The 16,051-nt window shown below is 36.8% G+C and overlaps 1 protein-coding gene across 1 annotated transcript in view; it reads right to left on the minus strand.

Annotated features, from left to right (window-relative positions):
* Positions 1–16,051, minus strand: part of PIP5K1B (phosphatidylinositol-4-phosphate 5-kinase type 1 beta) — a 313,112-nt gene that overhangs the window by 185,380 nt on the left and 111,681 nt on the right. The window contains exons 2-3 of the mRNA XM_054583051.1: positions 9,208–9,292; positions 2,750–2,818 (exon numbers count right to left, since the gene is read on the minus strand). Coding sequence (XP_054439026.1) covers positions 2,750–2,818 — 69 coding nt within the window. The 5' untranslated portion in view covers positions 9,208–9,292. The remainder of the gene's footprint in view (positions 1–2,749; positions 2,819–9,207; positions 9,293–16,051) is intronic.

A 16,051-nucleotide genomic window follows, 5' to 3' on the forward strand; every position in this document is an offset into this window, starting at 1 on the left:
GTTTACTAATCCATGCTCGAATTATGCCAAGGAGCAGTCTCACTTACATCTGGTTTCCACAACGTACCTTTTCCTCCTATTTGAAAATAGGGATGATATTTGCTTATCTCCTGCCTTTTGACAACTTTTCCATTCTTTTGATTTCTCAAAGCTCACACTCAGTGGTTTCCCTGTTCTAGCTTTAAGTTCTTTCATCTAGGATATGGCTCTTCTGGACTGAGGGACAAACATATTTGCAATAGTTAATGTGACTTCTATTATCACCTCTTCTAACTGCACCATGAACAACACCATTTTTATGGTCTTTTTGCTTAATTGAGAAGAATGAAATTGAGTAATTTAGCTGGGCTTTTACCTGTCAGCAAAGCAATACTCCCTAAGTGATCCCATCTTGCTGTGCATATCAACATCATGTTTACTGAGGACTTAATTCCTAGGTACCATACTGTCTTTTGGTGCTTTTCTTACACAGGGCCTGCATACCTCCTCCCATTGCTTATGTTCCTTTTAAAATCAGAAATCATCAACAGCATCCCTATGTCATCACACATTAAAAAAAAAATCATTGGCAGGTCCCCCTTCCTTCCTTCCTTCCTTCCTTCCGTCCTTCCGTCCTTCCTTCCTTCCTTCCTTCCTTCCTTCCTTCCTTCCTTCCTTCCCTCCTCCCTTCCTTCCCTCCTCCCTCCCTCCCCCCTCCCTCTCTCCCTCCCCCTCTGCCTCCCTCCCTCCCTCTCTGCCTCCCTCCCTCCCTCCCTTCCTTCCATCTTCTTACGTTCCCTGCATCCTGCATCTTCTCTTACTGGAATTATTTACTCTCTTTAGAATCTGATTTTTAGTTTTACAGCCTTCCCAGTATTGCTCAGTCAAATATCCTTTAGATGAATTAATCACAGAATCATACTATAGTATTGTTAAAGACTCACTTTTCTAAATTCTTGGGCAGGACATGCTTCTTAGCAAACTCTAAGATGTCATGCTCACATTCTATTACTTTTGCATCACTAAGGGGCCTTCTTTAAGTCAGAATTCAGTCAAGAATCAGTGCATTTGATGCTGATTGAGAAAACTGCCTGAAACTGATCGAAAGTAACGACAGGCTGGCAATTTGACTGTCTCTATGTTTGTTGGTCTCATGCTTGCCTGAATTTACAACAAGTCTTGTGTAAATGAGATAGGATTTGGTTTTCCACCTGTGTCTAAAAAATAAATAGTGTATTGTTGCCTTTGGCCAGATGCACAAATTTTACAACAAATAATCTGGCTTCTGAGCACTTGAATCTTCACCCCGCTCTTCCTCAAGCATGTCATCACTTAGGGTGGCACCCTCCCTGTTTATATTTCTAGGTTCGACTGAGTAGGAAAGTCAGAGGACAAGTTATACCCCCCAAACAGAGTATATTTTCCTATATAAAAACAGAACAGGAGCCCTGGCCGGGTGGCTCAGTTGGTTGGAGCATCGTCCCCCACACAAAAAAGTTGCTGGTTCGATTCCCGGTCAGGGAACACACCTAGGCTGTGGGTTTGATCCCTGGTGGGGGCGCCTACGGAGGGTGACCAGTAGATGCTTCTCTCTCACATTGATGATCGACATCTCTCTCTCTCTCTCTCTCTTCCTTCCTCTCTCTAAAATCAATAAAAACATTCCTTCGGGTGAGATTAAAAAAAAACAACAACAAAAAAACAGGAAACACATCCTGTTAGTTCCACAACCTGAACATGTGAATAGATCAAATGGCACATGTACTTCATGACAAAACTCCTCGCTGCTATCCGTTAAAGAGTAAAATGCAAAAGGAAAAGTTGAGATATAATAAACCTTCAATGCATAAGCCTCCTACTCACAAGAGGAAAGGGGGACAAGGACTTTTTAAAAGCTACAATGCACAGTCCATTTAAAATCCCGAGTACAGATGCCTGGGAACGTTAGCTTGGTTGCTAGGAGCCAAGCTTTATCAGTCAAAGAATGGTAAGGTAATGTACACTGGGAAGTCTGGAAAGAGATTATTGTGAAGTGGGTTGCCAACATGGAATCTGAGAGACTTAGAAAGGGGTGGGACAGAATTTCACCCTAAATATTTTTTTTTAATACAAAGGTAGAAAATGTGTACTATCTGGTAGAAAGCAGTGAGTCAATTAAACAAACCCATACCCATAAGGGCCTCTATATCATAGTAATTGTAGTAGGCAGAGGAATGGCCTGCCAAAGATATCCATGTCCTAACCCTTGGGGCCTGTGAATATGTTATGTTATGCGGCAGCAAGGAGTTAAGGTTGCAGAGGAAATAAGGTCAATAATCATCTGACTTTAAAATAACGGGATTATCCTGGATTATCCAGGAGGGCTTAGTGTTATCACAAGGGTTCTTTAAAGTATCAGGGTAACACAGCCTGGGATAGACCAGCCCTTGTTGGTTTTGCAGGTGGAAGAGAACCCTGATACAGGGAATGCAGGCCACCGGGAAAAGCTGGAAAAGAATACGGGCTCCCCTCCAAGAGCCCCCAGAAAGGACAACAGCCCCCGCTGACAGCTGGATCCCAGCATGATGAGACCCACATCAGACTTATGACCTACAGGACTGTAAGATAAAACATTTGTGTTGAATAAGCTGCCAAGTTTGTGGTAATTTGTTACAACAGCAATAGGAAACCAAGGTAGTAATTTAACTACAAGAACCTATAACAGTATTAACGTTCTAAGCTATAAAAGTGTTCCTCTTTCTGAACTGACAAAAGAAAATAAAACGCTCACCTTTTTATAGGTTTTTTCTTCGTTTTGTTTTCCAGGTGCTGCATCTCCATTTTCAGCAGCAGACGACATCTACAAGAGAAAAAAGTCCCTATTTGAATTCACAGCTCTGCTCTGAAATACAATATGCTACTAATATTGTTAATAAGAGGATCTACTTTGGTTAAGTATATTTTTGTTGTTATTGCTGTTGTCTCCAAGAAAGTAAGAGATTTCTCAGAATACTAAAAAAAATCAGCGGTCCCTAACCTTTCCAAAATAAAGCTTTACTTCTAAATAATTTTGGTAGTACACTGTACTCCATAGGAAAAATGCTATGAAAGCCCAATCCCACCACATGTAAATAAGTTTCTTTCTCCAGAACCTTTAAAACGTTTTTCTTCTGGTTATAGATGCTTCCTGTAAAAATATATGGAAAGTACCAAAAAATAAGAACCAAAACATAAAATTACTCAAATCTACTACCCTCGGGCACCTCCACCATTCATTCTGACCCATTTGTTGCCACATTTTGTTCCATGTACTTTCATACTAAAAATATTATACCATCTTAACAGAGTTTTTCACTAAACATTTATGTCATTTATTTTCAACCAGTGTGCTCCAAGAATTTTGAAAAGACGCGACATCTGACTCTTTAGTCAGGAGCACTGAGCTCTTTTCCCTTAAGATTGTCAAGTAAAAAAATGACAACAGCCAACACAACAATAGCCCTCTGAGGTAAACGGATCAAAAATGATACATTTTTTTTGTCAGATCGACAAAAAAATTATATACTTTTTGGTGTGCTGCAGAATTTTAGCAATTAGTTTTTCAGTGGCATGACATGTAAAAAGTTGAAAATAGCTGGTTTATGTGATTAGATTTTTTCCATTTGATTATAAATATCTCATTGTAAGAATAAATTTCTTTTTTCTAGTTGCAAGGCAGCACTGTGTAAACACAACTGTCTGTTAAAGAATAGTTGATGTAGTCCAAGGATTTTGCCTCTACAAAGAATTATTTTAAGCTTCTGTCTTTGTCCACCTTCAATGTTTTCTTGGACTAGATTCCTAAAAATACCAGGCCATTAAGAAATTGAAAGTTCTCACTACAGACTGCTAAATTTCTTTCCAAGAAGAATATACCCATTTACACTGTCAGCAGTGAGTGGGAGTTGGTTTCCTTACATGCTTAGTAAACATTATAATCATTTCTAATTTAACAGGTTTAAAAAAGCATCTCCTAATTTTAATTTGCATCTTTGAAAATTATTAGTAAAGGTTAACATTGTGTGTGTGTGTATATATATTTATATGTATATATATTTATTTATTTATTTAGCTCTTTGCATGTCTTCTTTTGAGTTTTCTATTGTTTTTTCTATTTATCTAGTAAGAGTCTTAGTGTTTTAGTTATTGATTTTTACCTATTATATTTACTGATAGTAGTTGTTTCCTTATTGTTTTAGTTATTGATTTTTACCTATTATAATTACTGATAGTAGTTGTTTCCTTACTGATTCTTTTGTATTAAGGTTATTAATCTGTTTCCAAACAGTATGAATATTTTACGTGCTCTCTTTAAATTTGTTTTATAATTATGACAGAGAAGTTTTATATTTTTCATACTCAAAACTACTGACTACATTTTAGGTTTATTCCAATGCTTTTAAGTAAAATTATTTTTTTTTCATTGGGAGATATCAGATGTTTACACATGTATTTCTCTCACATTTTAATGATAAAATTTTTGCACTTAAATTTTAATTCATTTAAAATTTTAAGACAAGTTACTTATATGTAAACAAGGATACCACATAATCAGGGAACCATGATATCTAAGGGTCTGATCTTAAATTGCATGAAGAGCATTCTATACACCCAGGAGGAGTAAAACTTCTTCCTCATAAGCCTTTGAAGCATATTTTAAATCTTGGGCTTTTAATAAACATAGTGTAATAAACGAAATGTGTGTGAAACCTAAGAACTGGCCAGCCACTTCTCTGCATTGCAACTACATGCCTGAGTTTCCTCTTACTGCCATAATCTTGATATGACTAAAAGCCATCTCAGAAAATTCAAGAATGGCCCATGGCAAGCCAACCTTATCAGATGTACCTATCACTACCCATGAATCAAAGCATCCTCTTGGTAAACTTTGAATTCCATTTGTGTGATGGGTGGTACTCCATTTCCGCAGAGTCTACCTGGGTTGCCATGGATGGAGAAATAAAATAAGTCATTCCAGACTTATTCTCTTGGTAAAATAAGTCATTTTCTTGGTCTTCCAGGAAAAGGGGGTGGCGATTCCCTCTGGTAGAGAATGCCTCAAGCCCTTCTCTTGAAGTGGCTTTTATCATCAATGTTAAAAGGCTATGATTGAAGGAACACAGAAATTTGCCTCAGGTCAGGGTCTGGTAGACAGGGTGGTGCCCATTTGGCCCTGAAACCTGGGAAACTGATCACATCCTATGCTCAACCCCAAACATCATTACTCATTAGCTTGAGGGCATTCTTAGCGAAGTAAGTTGCATAGGCTCCAATGCATTCCTTTCCCAGGCTGAATTGTCCCCGGGGAACCACCCGATCCAGTTTAGGGCTGTACCTGCCTTTAGTATTGTTTCACTGACCTGGTCAGGCAGTAGGCAGAGCAGCCAAGAGATAAGGAGACTTCTTCCAGATAGAATGAGGACTCCAGCCATGACAAAACTGAGAGGCGAGGGTCTTTTGCCCCTTCTCTGTGTCCCTCAAGTCCTTCCCTGATGGCCCCCATGCAACTGTGCCTGTCTTAGGTTCCGCTGCCATCGAGGGGTGTTACCCATCATTGACTAACAAGCCATCTTCCAGGGCCAAGCAGGGTGATGTGAGGAGCAGCCCCTGCCAGGGGGACAGGTTCTGTCTCCTCAGTGGCCTATTTTCCCAAGGCCTCCTTGCTCAGCTCCAGCCTTGGGGCCCTCTCGTCTATTGGCAAGGCTACAGTCCCTGAAACCAGGCAGGACGGTTCCCAACATTTCCCCATTTTTTGTCTGTGAATGTATTTGTGGTGGATAGGCCTATGAAACCTACTACCTGCTGCTCTTGAATGCAGTCTCGAGAAAACAACCTCCATAAACATTGCCTTAGACACGGGTGGATCAAGGATGTGACCTCAATAAATATGTTGAACATCAGTGGCAAGGCTAAATCCCCCAGAACAAGCCAAAAGGACAAGCATTATTATAATTTTGGTGGAGTTAGAAGGCACTACTGATAAGTAGGCTGAAAATCGATTCTCTGGGGCATCCTGGACCCCCACATCCCTCACAAGTTTCCCAGACCTACAACTGACATTTTTTTATGTCTGATCTTTTTGGAGCAGGGGTGGGAGAGTCCTGGTTGTTGATGTCTACGGTTTCTGACAGCAAGCCCGCATCCTTTGTCATTGCCAAGTTACGACCATCTGGGATACCTGATCAGTCAAAACTTTGAATTCCATTTGTGTCCATTCATTCTGTCCATTTTAGAGTCTGAAGGTCTCAAAGACAAGTTTCCTCCTTCCATGCTGTATCTGCTTAATTCATTTAAAGAATAACTATTTTTTCTAGTCTTTTCATAATAATTTGGTGAGTTTAGAATAATATATTAGTAGAATTAAGAGATCCGAAAGGTTGAATAACATCAGCCTCAGGGTCCCATTTCATCCTGCGTAAAAGCCAAAGTCCTTGCAAATGGCCTACAAGACCCTATATGATTCACCCACCCTCTCCCTGTTCCTTCTCTGACCTCAGCTCGTCTGAATTACTTCCCCGTCACTGCCCCTGTTTCAGATGTTTTTTGCTGGTCCTCAAACACATCAAAATGCTGCAGCATTAACTATTTTCACTGCCTGAATAGTCAAATGTAAATAGATAAGAATAAATCCCTGCTTATCATTTTCAAGTCTTTGCTCACATGTTAACTTCTGCTTGGTGTTTAGCTTGACCATCCTATCTTCAACTGCAACCTGTTCAGCTCCCCACTGCCCTCATATTCCTGATCCCCCTTAACTCACCTTCTTTTTTCTGTGTCCAAAATACTATAGAGTTTACTTATTTCTTATAGTGGGTTTTTGTTTTGGTCTGTCATCTTCCAAAGAATTTTAAACTCCACAGAAACTTTAGTCTGTTTTGTTCACTAATGTACCTCGAATACCTACAGTGTACACAGTACCTACTAAGTGCTTAATAAAGAATAAAAGAATAAATAAATAGATAAGGAATATAAGAAGATGCCATTAAATCAATATAGGCAGTATCTATTCCATCTGTTTGTTTTGTGCTTGGGAAGAGAGCTGATTGATCCCTTGAAGGAACGTGATAAAGACATTCTTGAGGAGTCGGACACCACCAATCACGTTGTATGCGGATTCCTTGAAAGGTGCCATGGCTATGTTAGTTGGCATGGAATAAATGGTAATGCTGACCCCTTATAACTTGCTCTATATGTGAAAAAGACTTTTAGGCTATAGGTGTTTCAGTAGAAATAATCTCCATATAGAATTTAAATCATTTTAAAAAATGTAAACTATTACTGGATATGCCACATGTTCATTTTTCTGACATAACCATTCTCGAATGGAATTAAGATTAATTTGGAATTAAGTTTTAAAAAATATGAGGGCTCCTTGATTATTTTAATCAAATATATGATTATTCATTACTTTTCAATCATTTTAAAATTTAAAATTAATTTTAAATTTAGAAATTTAAAGGTAATATGTTTTTATCTTAATTGTATTTGAAAAAATATAAAGAAAATAAAACTATCACCTTTAATCCAACTATTCAGAAATAAGAATTATTAATATTTGGCTATTTTACTGTTTGATCTTTTCCCAATGTGGGTTTTTTAAAACAAAACTGGAATCATATATTACATACAATATTGCATTTGCCATTTCACTTAACTTTGTATCATAAACATTTTTTTTGCATCACTATTAGTTGGAAATAATTTCTAATGTCTGAATATTATAAAATTTTATCATAATTCAGTATTTATTAATGGACAATAGGATACATCCTATATTTCTGTTACAAATAAAACTGTACTCTCTGTTCTTATACCAACAGCATGTCTCATTAGAGCTGCCAGAGATTCTAGAACAATATCTACTGGGTAAAATATCATACCTACTTTATATCTCTACCAGCATCAAGTATTTTCATTTAAAATCAAACAAACAAAACACTTTGTCAATTTAACTTTAGGAAAAAATATCATTTTATAATGCATTCATATGATCAATAGTAAGGATAAACATTTTCTGTCATGTTTAATTCTTTCTTCATATTTCTTTATTGAATTGTCTGTACAAAACTTTAGCTCATTTCTATATTCAGGTATGTCTGCCTGTATCTCCAATTTAGTTTGTACTAATGATAGTAAAGAAGAGTAGGATTTTTCTCCAACCATTAACTGTTTAATAGGGCCAAGAGAAAATTAACACTTCCCTAAGGAATGCCATTTAAGTAACTTCACTTCCAAGACTTTGCAGTGTTTAAAATCAAAAAGCTTAAGAGGAACTCTGAAGGGTGCTTGAAAAACCAACCATAATAAGGAGTTGACTAATCAGCATAAATGAACGACAGATGTTGAGATGGTTTATTTTATTATTTTGTAAATCACCTCTGATTGGACAGTAGGAAGAGGAAGAGAGAAGCAGGTAAACTTTTGTGTTTTAAAAAACAATTTCCTTTAAGCAGCACAACACAGATTATTGTAATAAACGAAGGTCATGAAATGTCACCTGGATTCAAAGGTTTTTTGTTTTTTTGTTTTTTTCCTGTCAGGGGATGTTTAGCAAAGGTCATGCACACCTATGAACCAGGGCATCTGTGTAGGAAAGACAAATGAGATGTTTAGGATGTCTTAGTAAACTGCAAATGGCTATTAAAATGGTTACAGTGGTTAATTCTCTTTGTTCCTAGACTTGCTATGTTTCTGTATCAGTTAAGTGCATCAATTATAATGAAAGCCAAGGTAAGTATGGATTAAAAACATGGTTTCAATAACATTTTAATCATATATATCTGTATATATACATAAAAAGAAGGAGAAAAGAAATTCATAGAAATACTGGTGATTATCTATGAATGATGGATTATGAGTGCTTTGGGTTTTAATTTTATATATGCTCTATTTTCCAAGTATTCTGCAGTTAGCACTGCTATGTTGAACAATAAGGAAAATACTAATGCTGTTCAAGAATTGAATCACACCCAGTAATTAATAGTAGAGTCCACACATCCTGGGTTCTGCCTCTTCAGGCCTAGTGACATTCACAAAATTTCCTGTTTCTATTTGCTTGTTGCTTATTTTAAACTTGATAATGTTAAAGTTAAAGGTCATGAACTAGATATAGGACTTAGAATATTTGTAAATAAATATAAAATAAAAGAGGTAAGGGCTCTATAATGAGTCAGTTGAAATAAATTAAAAATATAGACTGTATTTCCTTACCTTAGTAAATGAAATGGCAAGTCATCTGTTGCTGGTCGTCATGGGCAGCCTACTCATTGTTGAGACTGTTTTTCTTCCCAGGTTCCTGTTAAAGTAGAAATCACTGGTCATTATTTTTTTCTTATCTCCACCTCAACCCCCCAAAATGATCACAGGCGGCTACTGGGATACATACAATGCAATCGGTTAAAACTAAAATAAAGAATGTGTGTGAGAGAAAAACAAAGATGGGGGAACAAGATGAAACCAGCAGTATGGGCTATGCAGAGAATGTAAGCCACATGACCCTGTGGTCTTCAATTTCACCGAGATCCCTAGTGGTCACCGCAAATGAGGAAACGATCCGTTACCTAAATGTCCAATGTCCGTAAGTTAGAACAAACCAGTTGCTCAAAGAAACCACAGGTATCAGGGGATTGGGGTTGGGGCAGAAATTTCTCCTGTAGGTCTTTATAAAGGAGATCCTATGTGATGTGTGGACAGTTTTTCAATATTATCCCTGTGGTACATCAACTGTGATTTTCATGAGGATTGAAATTTTCCCTATGCTGGTTCTCACACGCACACACACACACTTTTTCTTACCAATGTTTCAGATTTTCTTCTAATCTACGTATCTCTCTCATTTTTAAATAATCTATCCAACGTAATGCTTTTCTTTGTTTGGTATCATAGTAGGTTCTTTCTGCTACACCCTAATTTAATTTTTAATAGGAATGACTATTAAATTATATCAAATAACATTTCCTGCACCAGTTAATATAATAATCATACATTGTTCTCTATTCTGTTGTGTTAATATGTAACATTGAAAGATTTCATAATGAAAAATCATCTTTATAATTCTAGAATAAACCCTAACTTGGATTCAATTTGCTACCATTTTAAAAAGGGTATTTTCATGATTGAAATTAAATAATTGTTGTCCCATCTTTATGAGGTTTTGGTATTAGGAATTAATATTTTTCATAAAGTTAGAAGTCTTTCTTTATAGGCACTGAGATATTTTTTATGATTATTAATTTCTTGGAATTTATAGCCTCTCTTAGGGATGAATTTTAGTAATTTATACATTTTTAAGAAAACCATCAATTTTCTTTAGATTTTTAAATTTGTTGCCATAAAGTTGCATGTAACATTTCCCATTGAATCCTTTTAATTCTTTTGGGATGTAAGCAATGTCTTTTCCTTAATTTCTGATGTTGCCCTTTTTTCTTTTTGTTTGTTTGTATGTGTACATGTATATGTAATACATGTAGTGTATATGTGTTGCATATGTATATGTATTGCATATACATATGTATTATATGTATTGCATGTACATATTCTTAATATAGTGTTTAAAATGTATATATATTTTCTCCATTAGTCAGGTTTTCTTTGTTTTGTGGCCATTTCCATTAATATAGCTTTTTCTGTCAATATCTTCTTTTGACTTATTTTATAAATTTCTTACATGCAATACTTAGCCTTAGTTCTTTATTATTGTTTCAAAAATATATTACCCAAACCATTTAAGCTAGAAAATATGTCTGATTATATTAACCATTTTCTGTAAGTTTTGTCATAAAATGTTCTGTGTAATCCATTTCCAGATAATTTGCCACTTTGGATATTCTTCAATTTCATCCAGAAATCATCTACAAAAAAGTATCACAATTTCAAGTATTTACAGTTTAATGATTATTCTTTCATTGCCCATTTCTGGTTTTACTACATTGGGATCACAAAAAGGGATGAATAAAACAATTTTTTTTCTTCCCAAATTCAAATTCGTTTTTCCCTGTGGCCATAAAAACAGGCATAAGAGAAAAGTGTATATCTTCTGTCTATAGGGTACAAAAACACTATATTATTACCACTCCATGTCATTGTATATTTTGTTAAACTATGGAAGAATACATTAAAATTCCCTACTATGACTGTGTCGTTGTCATATACTCTCATATTTCTACTTTTTGTTTTTGCCTTAAATTTACATAACTAAGTATAAAGGACAGGCATAGAATAGTTTTCTTATAAATTGTACTCTTTATCCTGAGAAGTAGCTTCTTTTATTTAATAATTTTGGTCTTGGGTTCCACCTTAGTTGATGCTAACAGCTTCACTTTTGCTTTCCTTTTCTTGCATATGCTTGGCATATCCTTGTCCATTTCTTTATCTACAACTTTTTTAGTTGCCCTTTTGTTTTAGCTGTGTCCCTTAAATAGCCTAAAACTGGGATTTTCTTTAGTTATTACCGATCTAAGAGTCTTTGTCATTTTAAAGGGCACTTCAACAAATTCACATCTATTGTGATATGATTTGTCTTTTTGTTTGCTTCCATCATATGTGTTATTATTAATCACATTTATTGTCACTGCATTGATTTTTATTCATTCCTTTTTTGCTGGGTTAATCAACTGATAATTCCATTTTCTTTCTAGTAATTAAACAATTTTACTCCAAAAATATGTGCTCAGTTATCTATTTAAAAATAATTTAAAAATCTGTATTTTTGTATTAAATAAAATAACTGCTGCCCCCACAACCCAGACATCTTCCCCTTGACCTACAGCAGCAGACACGAAGACTCGCCACCCAGACTGCCCTCCCAGGAGCCGGGAGACTTGCCCCTGAGGACATGGCCAGCAGACACTTACAGCTGTCAGCCCCTTAAGGGTCTGCCTCTGCAGGGGGCCAGCTCTCCCCAGTCACAGCCTCCCTGGGCAGTCCACATGGGAGTTTGCCTTCTCTCTCTACATGCCCAATCCCTCCCCGCTCCTTGTATTAGTCTTCAAATTCTGTGTCTCACAAAAAAAAAAAAAAATCTATATGTATATCTATCTATCTATCTATGTATCTATATCTATATACATATTTTTGTATACATATACAATTTGGAAATTGCCAGTCACAAAATAACTGCTGCCCCCACAACCCAAATATATATATATTCACAAACTATATATACAGAAATGTATTCTCTCACAGTTATGAGGCTAGAAGTCCAAAACCAAGGGGTCTGCAGGACTGCGCTTCCCCTGAACCTCTGCATAGAACCCTTCCTTGTCCCTTTATGGCTTCTGGTGGTGGCTACTGATCCCTGGCATTCCTTAGCTTGTGGCTGCATCACTCCAATCTCTGCCTCTGTTGTCACATAGAGTTCTCATAGTGTGTCTGTCTTCACATTGCATTTTCCTCTTCTTATAAGATACCAGTCATATCAGATTAGGGCCCACCTAATAGCTTTATCCTAACTTGATTACATCTGCAAAGACTTTATTTCCACATAAGGTCACACTCATAGGTGGGGCATATTAGGACTTCAACTATCTTGTGGGGGACACATTCAGCTCATAATATATGTGTTGACCCCTAATAAACATCCTGCACTCAACACTCTATCCCAGTGCCTGCTTCCAGAGAGCCCAACCCCTGCCGGCTCTTCTGTCTTCTTGTTCGTAAGAGGAAATATTTGAAATATTTGTACTTTCTCACTGGCTGTTCCTCTCCAAACTTCAAACAGCTTCTCTTAATCAACATGGCTCTGCTCTCTCAAGAAATCTTAGTTAACAATTTATAGTTCACAATCACATTATCATCATTTATTTAGGCTTGACGATAAGTTTTATAAGGTTCTTTGCTCATTCTTGTTTCTTTGGCTCCTTATCTTCCCTTATCCTGATACCTTTGTTCTGATTCAATTTTTATAGTTTCCTCAGAAGTAGCTCATGGGAGGTCCATTCTGGGTCACTTTATGTCCCTGCCCAATGTTACTCCAAGGTCTTTCTTTTCTCCTCATGTATGACTAGATCTCTTGGATGGTGCAGTATTCTTGGCTCACAGTCCTCATCTTTCATCTATCAATATGGTATTGCTGTCTTCTTGCTTCTTGGCTTACAGATGAGTAGTTTCAAGCTACTCTAACGCTCCTCTGTTGGCAACTTACTGTTTTCTCTGTCTAGAAATCTATGAGAGTTTTCCTTTTTAACATAGTTAAAAAATTCCATAAGGATAGAGTGCCTTTTTTCATTAATCCTGCCCTGTATGGGAAACTGATGAGAAGTTATTACATAGAGATATGAAGAGGTGACTTAAACCATGAATAATATTTAGGCTATCTAGATGAGGAATGAACAGAATGCACATCCTTCAGGCAGGCTTTCATGAATATTGTTTTTCATAACCAACTTTCGATAAGAATTGGGTGGTGGAGCACTGAAAGTTACAGTCTCTGGCAAGATCCTGGAATGGAGAAATTCCAGTGGCCAAGTAAGGGCATAATCATAAGACTCAGATCTTGTTGGGAAATGCATTAATATGCATTTGAACACAAGACTCCCCATATAGACTTATTTTCTTAAATCATTTCTGACAGTAAATAGAGCCAACTTATGGTGTCATATGGCACACTGTTGAGACATCAGCTCAGCCAACATTAATATATGCTAAGAAATGATATTTTTTTAAAAATATTTTATTGCTTATCTATCTTTTCTGGTATTTAGTGTCTGAATTCTGTGAGCTTCAGAAAGAAATAACTTACACTATTTCATAGCTCTCTACATTTCTATGCTCTCATTCAATTTAAGGGAACGAAAGATACTATCATTTATAAGTAACAACCATGTGTGAGATGTATCAATTACATGATCTCATTTAATTCTGCAAATGATCCCTTGACATTCTCCAATTTAGCTTGTGCTGTTTTGACCTTATAATGGAATGTCCTACAATATCCATGGAAGGTAGTCATTTTAAATTTTGCCAAGAGTCTTGCTATGATGCTAGTTTGAAAAAGTGCAGGCCTTAGTAGGCCAATTAACATAGGGCACCTCCCCGCCATAGCACCAAGCCTGGCTTTGCTGTTCTTTATACCAATGCTGGGTATCAGAACGACCTGGGGAGTTTTTTGAACATTCAGATTCTTGGGCCATGCACCAGAAACAACTCAATTGCTACCTCTGCATGGTGGGTCTGGGGAATCAGTATTTTCAGCACGCTTCATAGATGTGGGATCATCTAAGCTATTCTGACTAATAAAGGCAATAAAGATGTTTTTATCACTTCCAAAGAATTGTCAAGGTCCAGTAGGGAAAACAGAAACCATTCTGGATGTTAGAGAGAGGGGATTTAATACATGGAATTAGTTATAAAATTGATGGATGAGTTGAAAAGCTAAGCAAAAGATGATGAAATGCAGAGATTAACATGTGCAGGAAGCCACTATTGCTTTTAGAGTTAGTCATACTAAGAGGAGAGGCAGGTAACAGACCTCAAAAGCTGGAGGTGTCTGCTAAAATCACATTAAATGTCAACTATAACTGAAAAACAAAGCTTGAGGTATCTGTTGGGTCCAGTACACCTTGGTGAGGGTTCACTGGCAGAAGCTGGGACTACAGAACGAGGGTTATGTTTGAAGGCATGGAGAAGACAACCATTGTTGCAGACACCACCCAAGACAGAGAGAGAGGGGACAGAGAGAGAGGGTTCTCCCTTACCCACTCTACACTCCACCACCCATCTCTGGCTTCCACTTGCCCTGAGGAGCCTGAGAGATGCATCCTATAGGGGATGACTGCCCTGTGATACAGAACAGGAGAAGCGTGAGGAATGGCTCTGAGGACAAACGGGCCAATGATGGCCTGTAGAATGAGCTATAAAATGGTAATGAAAGTGGAAAAGCAGGTATGAGCTAATGATACACACCAGAAACATGAGTCTCAAAGGAAATGTGAATTGGGAGGTAGGCTAGGAGCGGGTGCACACATTTCTAATTTTGTGACTGGCAATTTCCGAAGAGCTTAAATAGATCACTGCAAAGAAGCTAGGGTCTACTGGAGCGTCTTCATTAAGTGTAGGGGTGAGGCTGTGACTTGGGGTAATTTGCTGGGGTCAAGGCAGAGGTGACAGGGTTGAGATTTGATTCAGAGTTGTCTGACTCTTTCCCCTGGACTGCACTCACTTTCCTTATCTGAACAAACAGTAATAAGAGTGTCTAATAAATATTGCAGTGCATTTTTTAATTCATAAATGCAATCGAAACATTAGCCAACAATATTAATTTACATAACAAATATTAATTTGCATTTCCTGTAAAACTTGTTCTACATCAGTGAGTCTCAACTTAAAGGGCATTCCTGAATTCACAAGGTGATAGGGGAGGTTTTAAAAACTCTATAGTTACCAAAAGTTTTCTTGGGGACCATATTCAAGTTGCTCAGCAGCAACCCCTTCAACCTCTAATTCCTCAGGCTACACATGATAACATTTTCTAGAATATCTCCCAATAAAGAAAGTAATTAAAAAATAATTTTAGTCTTGGGCATAGCTGAACATTAATCATTTATGGTTAAATTATGCTCTTCCGAGTTCATTTTCATTGTCTGCCAGCAAATTAATTCACTCTTTCATTCATTAAACAAACATTGCTTGAGCATTACGTGTCAGGCAATGGTCCTGGAGCCATAAAGGCAAAGACAGATCCTATTCTTCAAAGAAGTCACATCAAAGGGATTAAGAAATACAAATAGTTAGTTATAGAATAGTCACAGGATGTAAAGCACAACACAGGGGATACAGTCAATACTATTATTTTTTAAATTGAATTTATTGGGGTGACATTAGTTAATAAAATTATATAGGTTTCCAGTGTACAACTCTATAAGACTTCATCTGTATATTGCACTGTGTATTCGCCACTCCAGTCACTAACATTGTAATAACTATATATGGAGCCAAGTGGGTACTGGAAATACTGGGGAGAACGCTTTGTCAAGTATATGATTGTCTAGCCACTATGCTGTACATCTGAAACTAATACAAAATAATACTGAATATAAACTGTAATTGAAAACTTAAA

The sequence above is a fragment of the Pteronotus mesoamericanus genome, unplaced genomic scaffold, assembly GCF_021234165.1.
Source record: "Pteronotus mesoamericanus isolate MK-2021 breed Mesoamerican mustached bat unplaced genomic scaffold, CSHL_Meso_final contig_73, whole genome shotgun sequence".
Classification (NCBI taxonomy): Eukaryota; Metazoa; Chordata; class Mammalia; order Chiroptera; family Mormoopidae; genus Pteronotus; species Pteronotus mesoamericanus.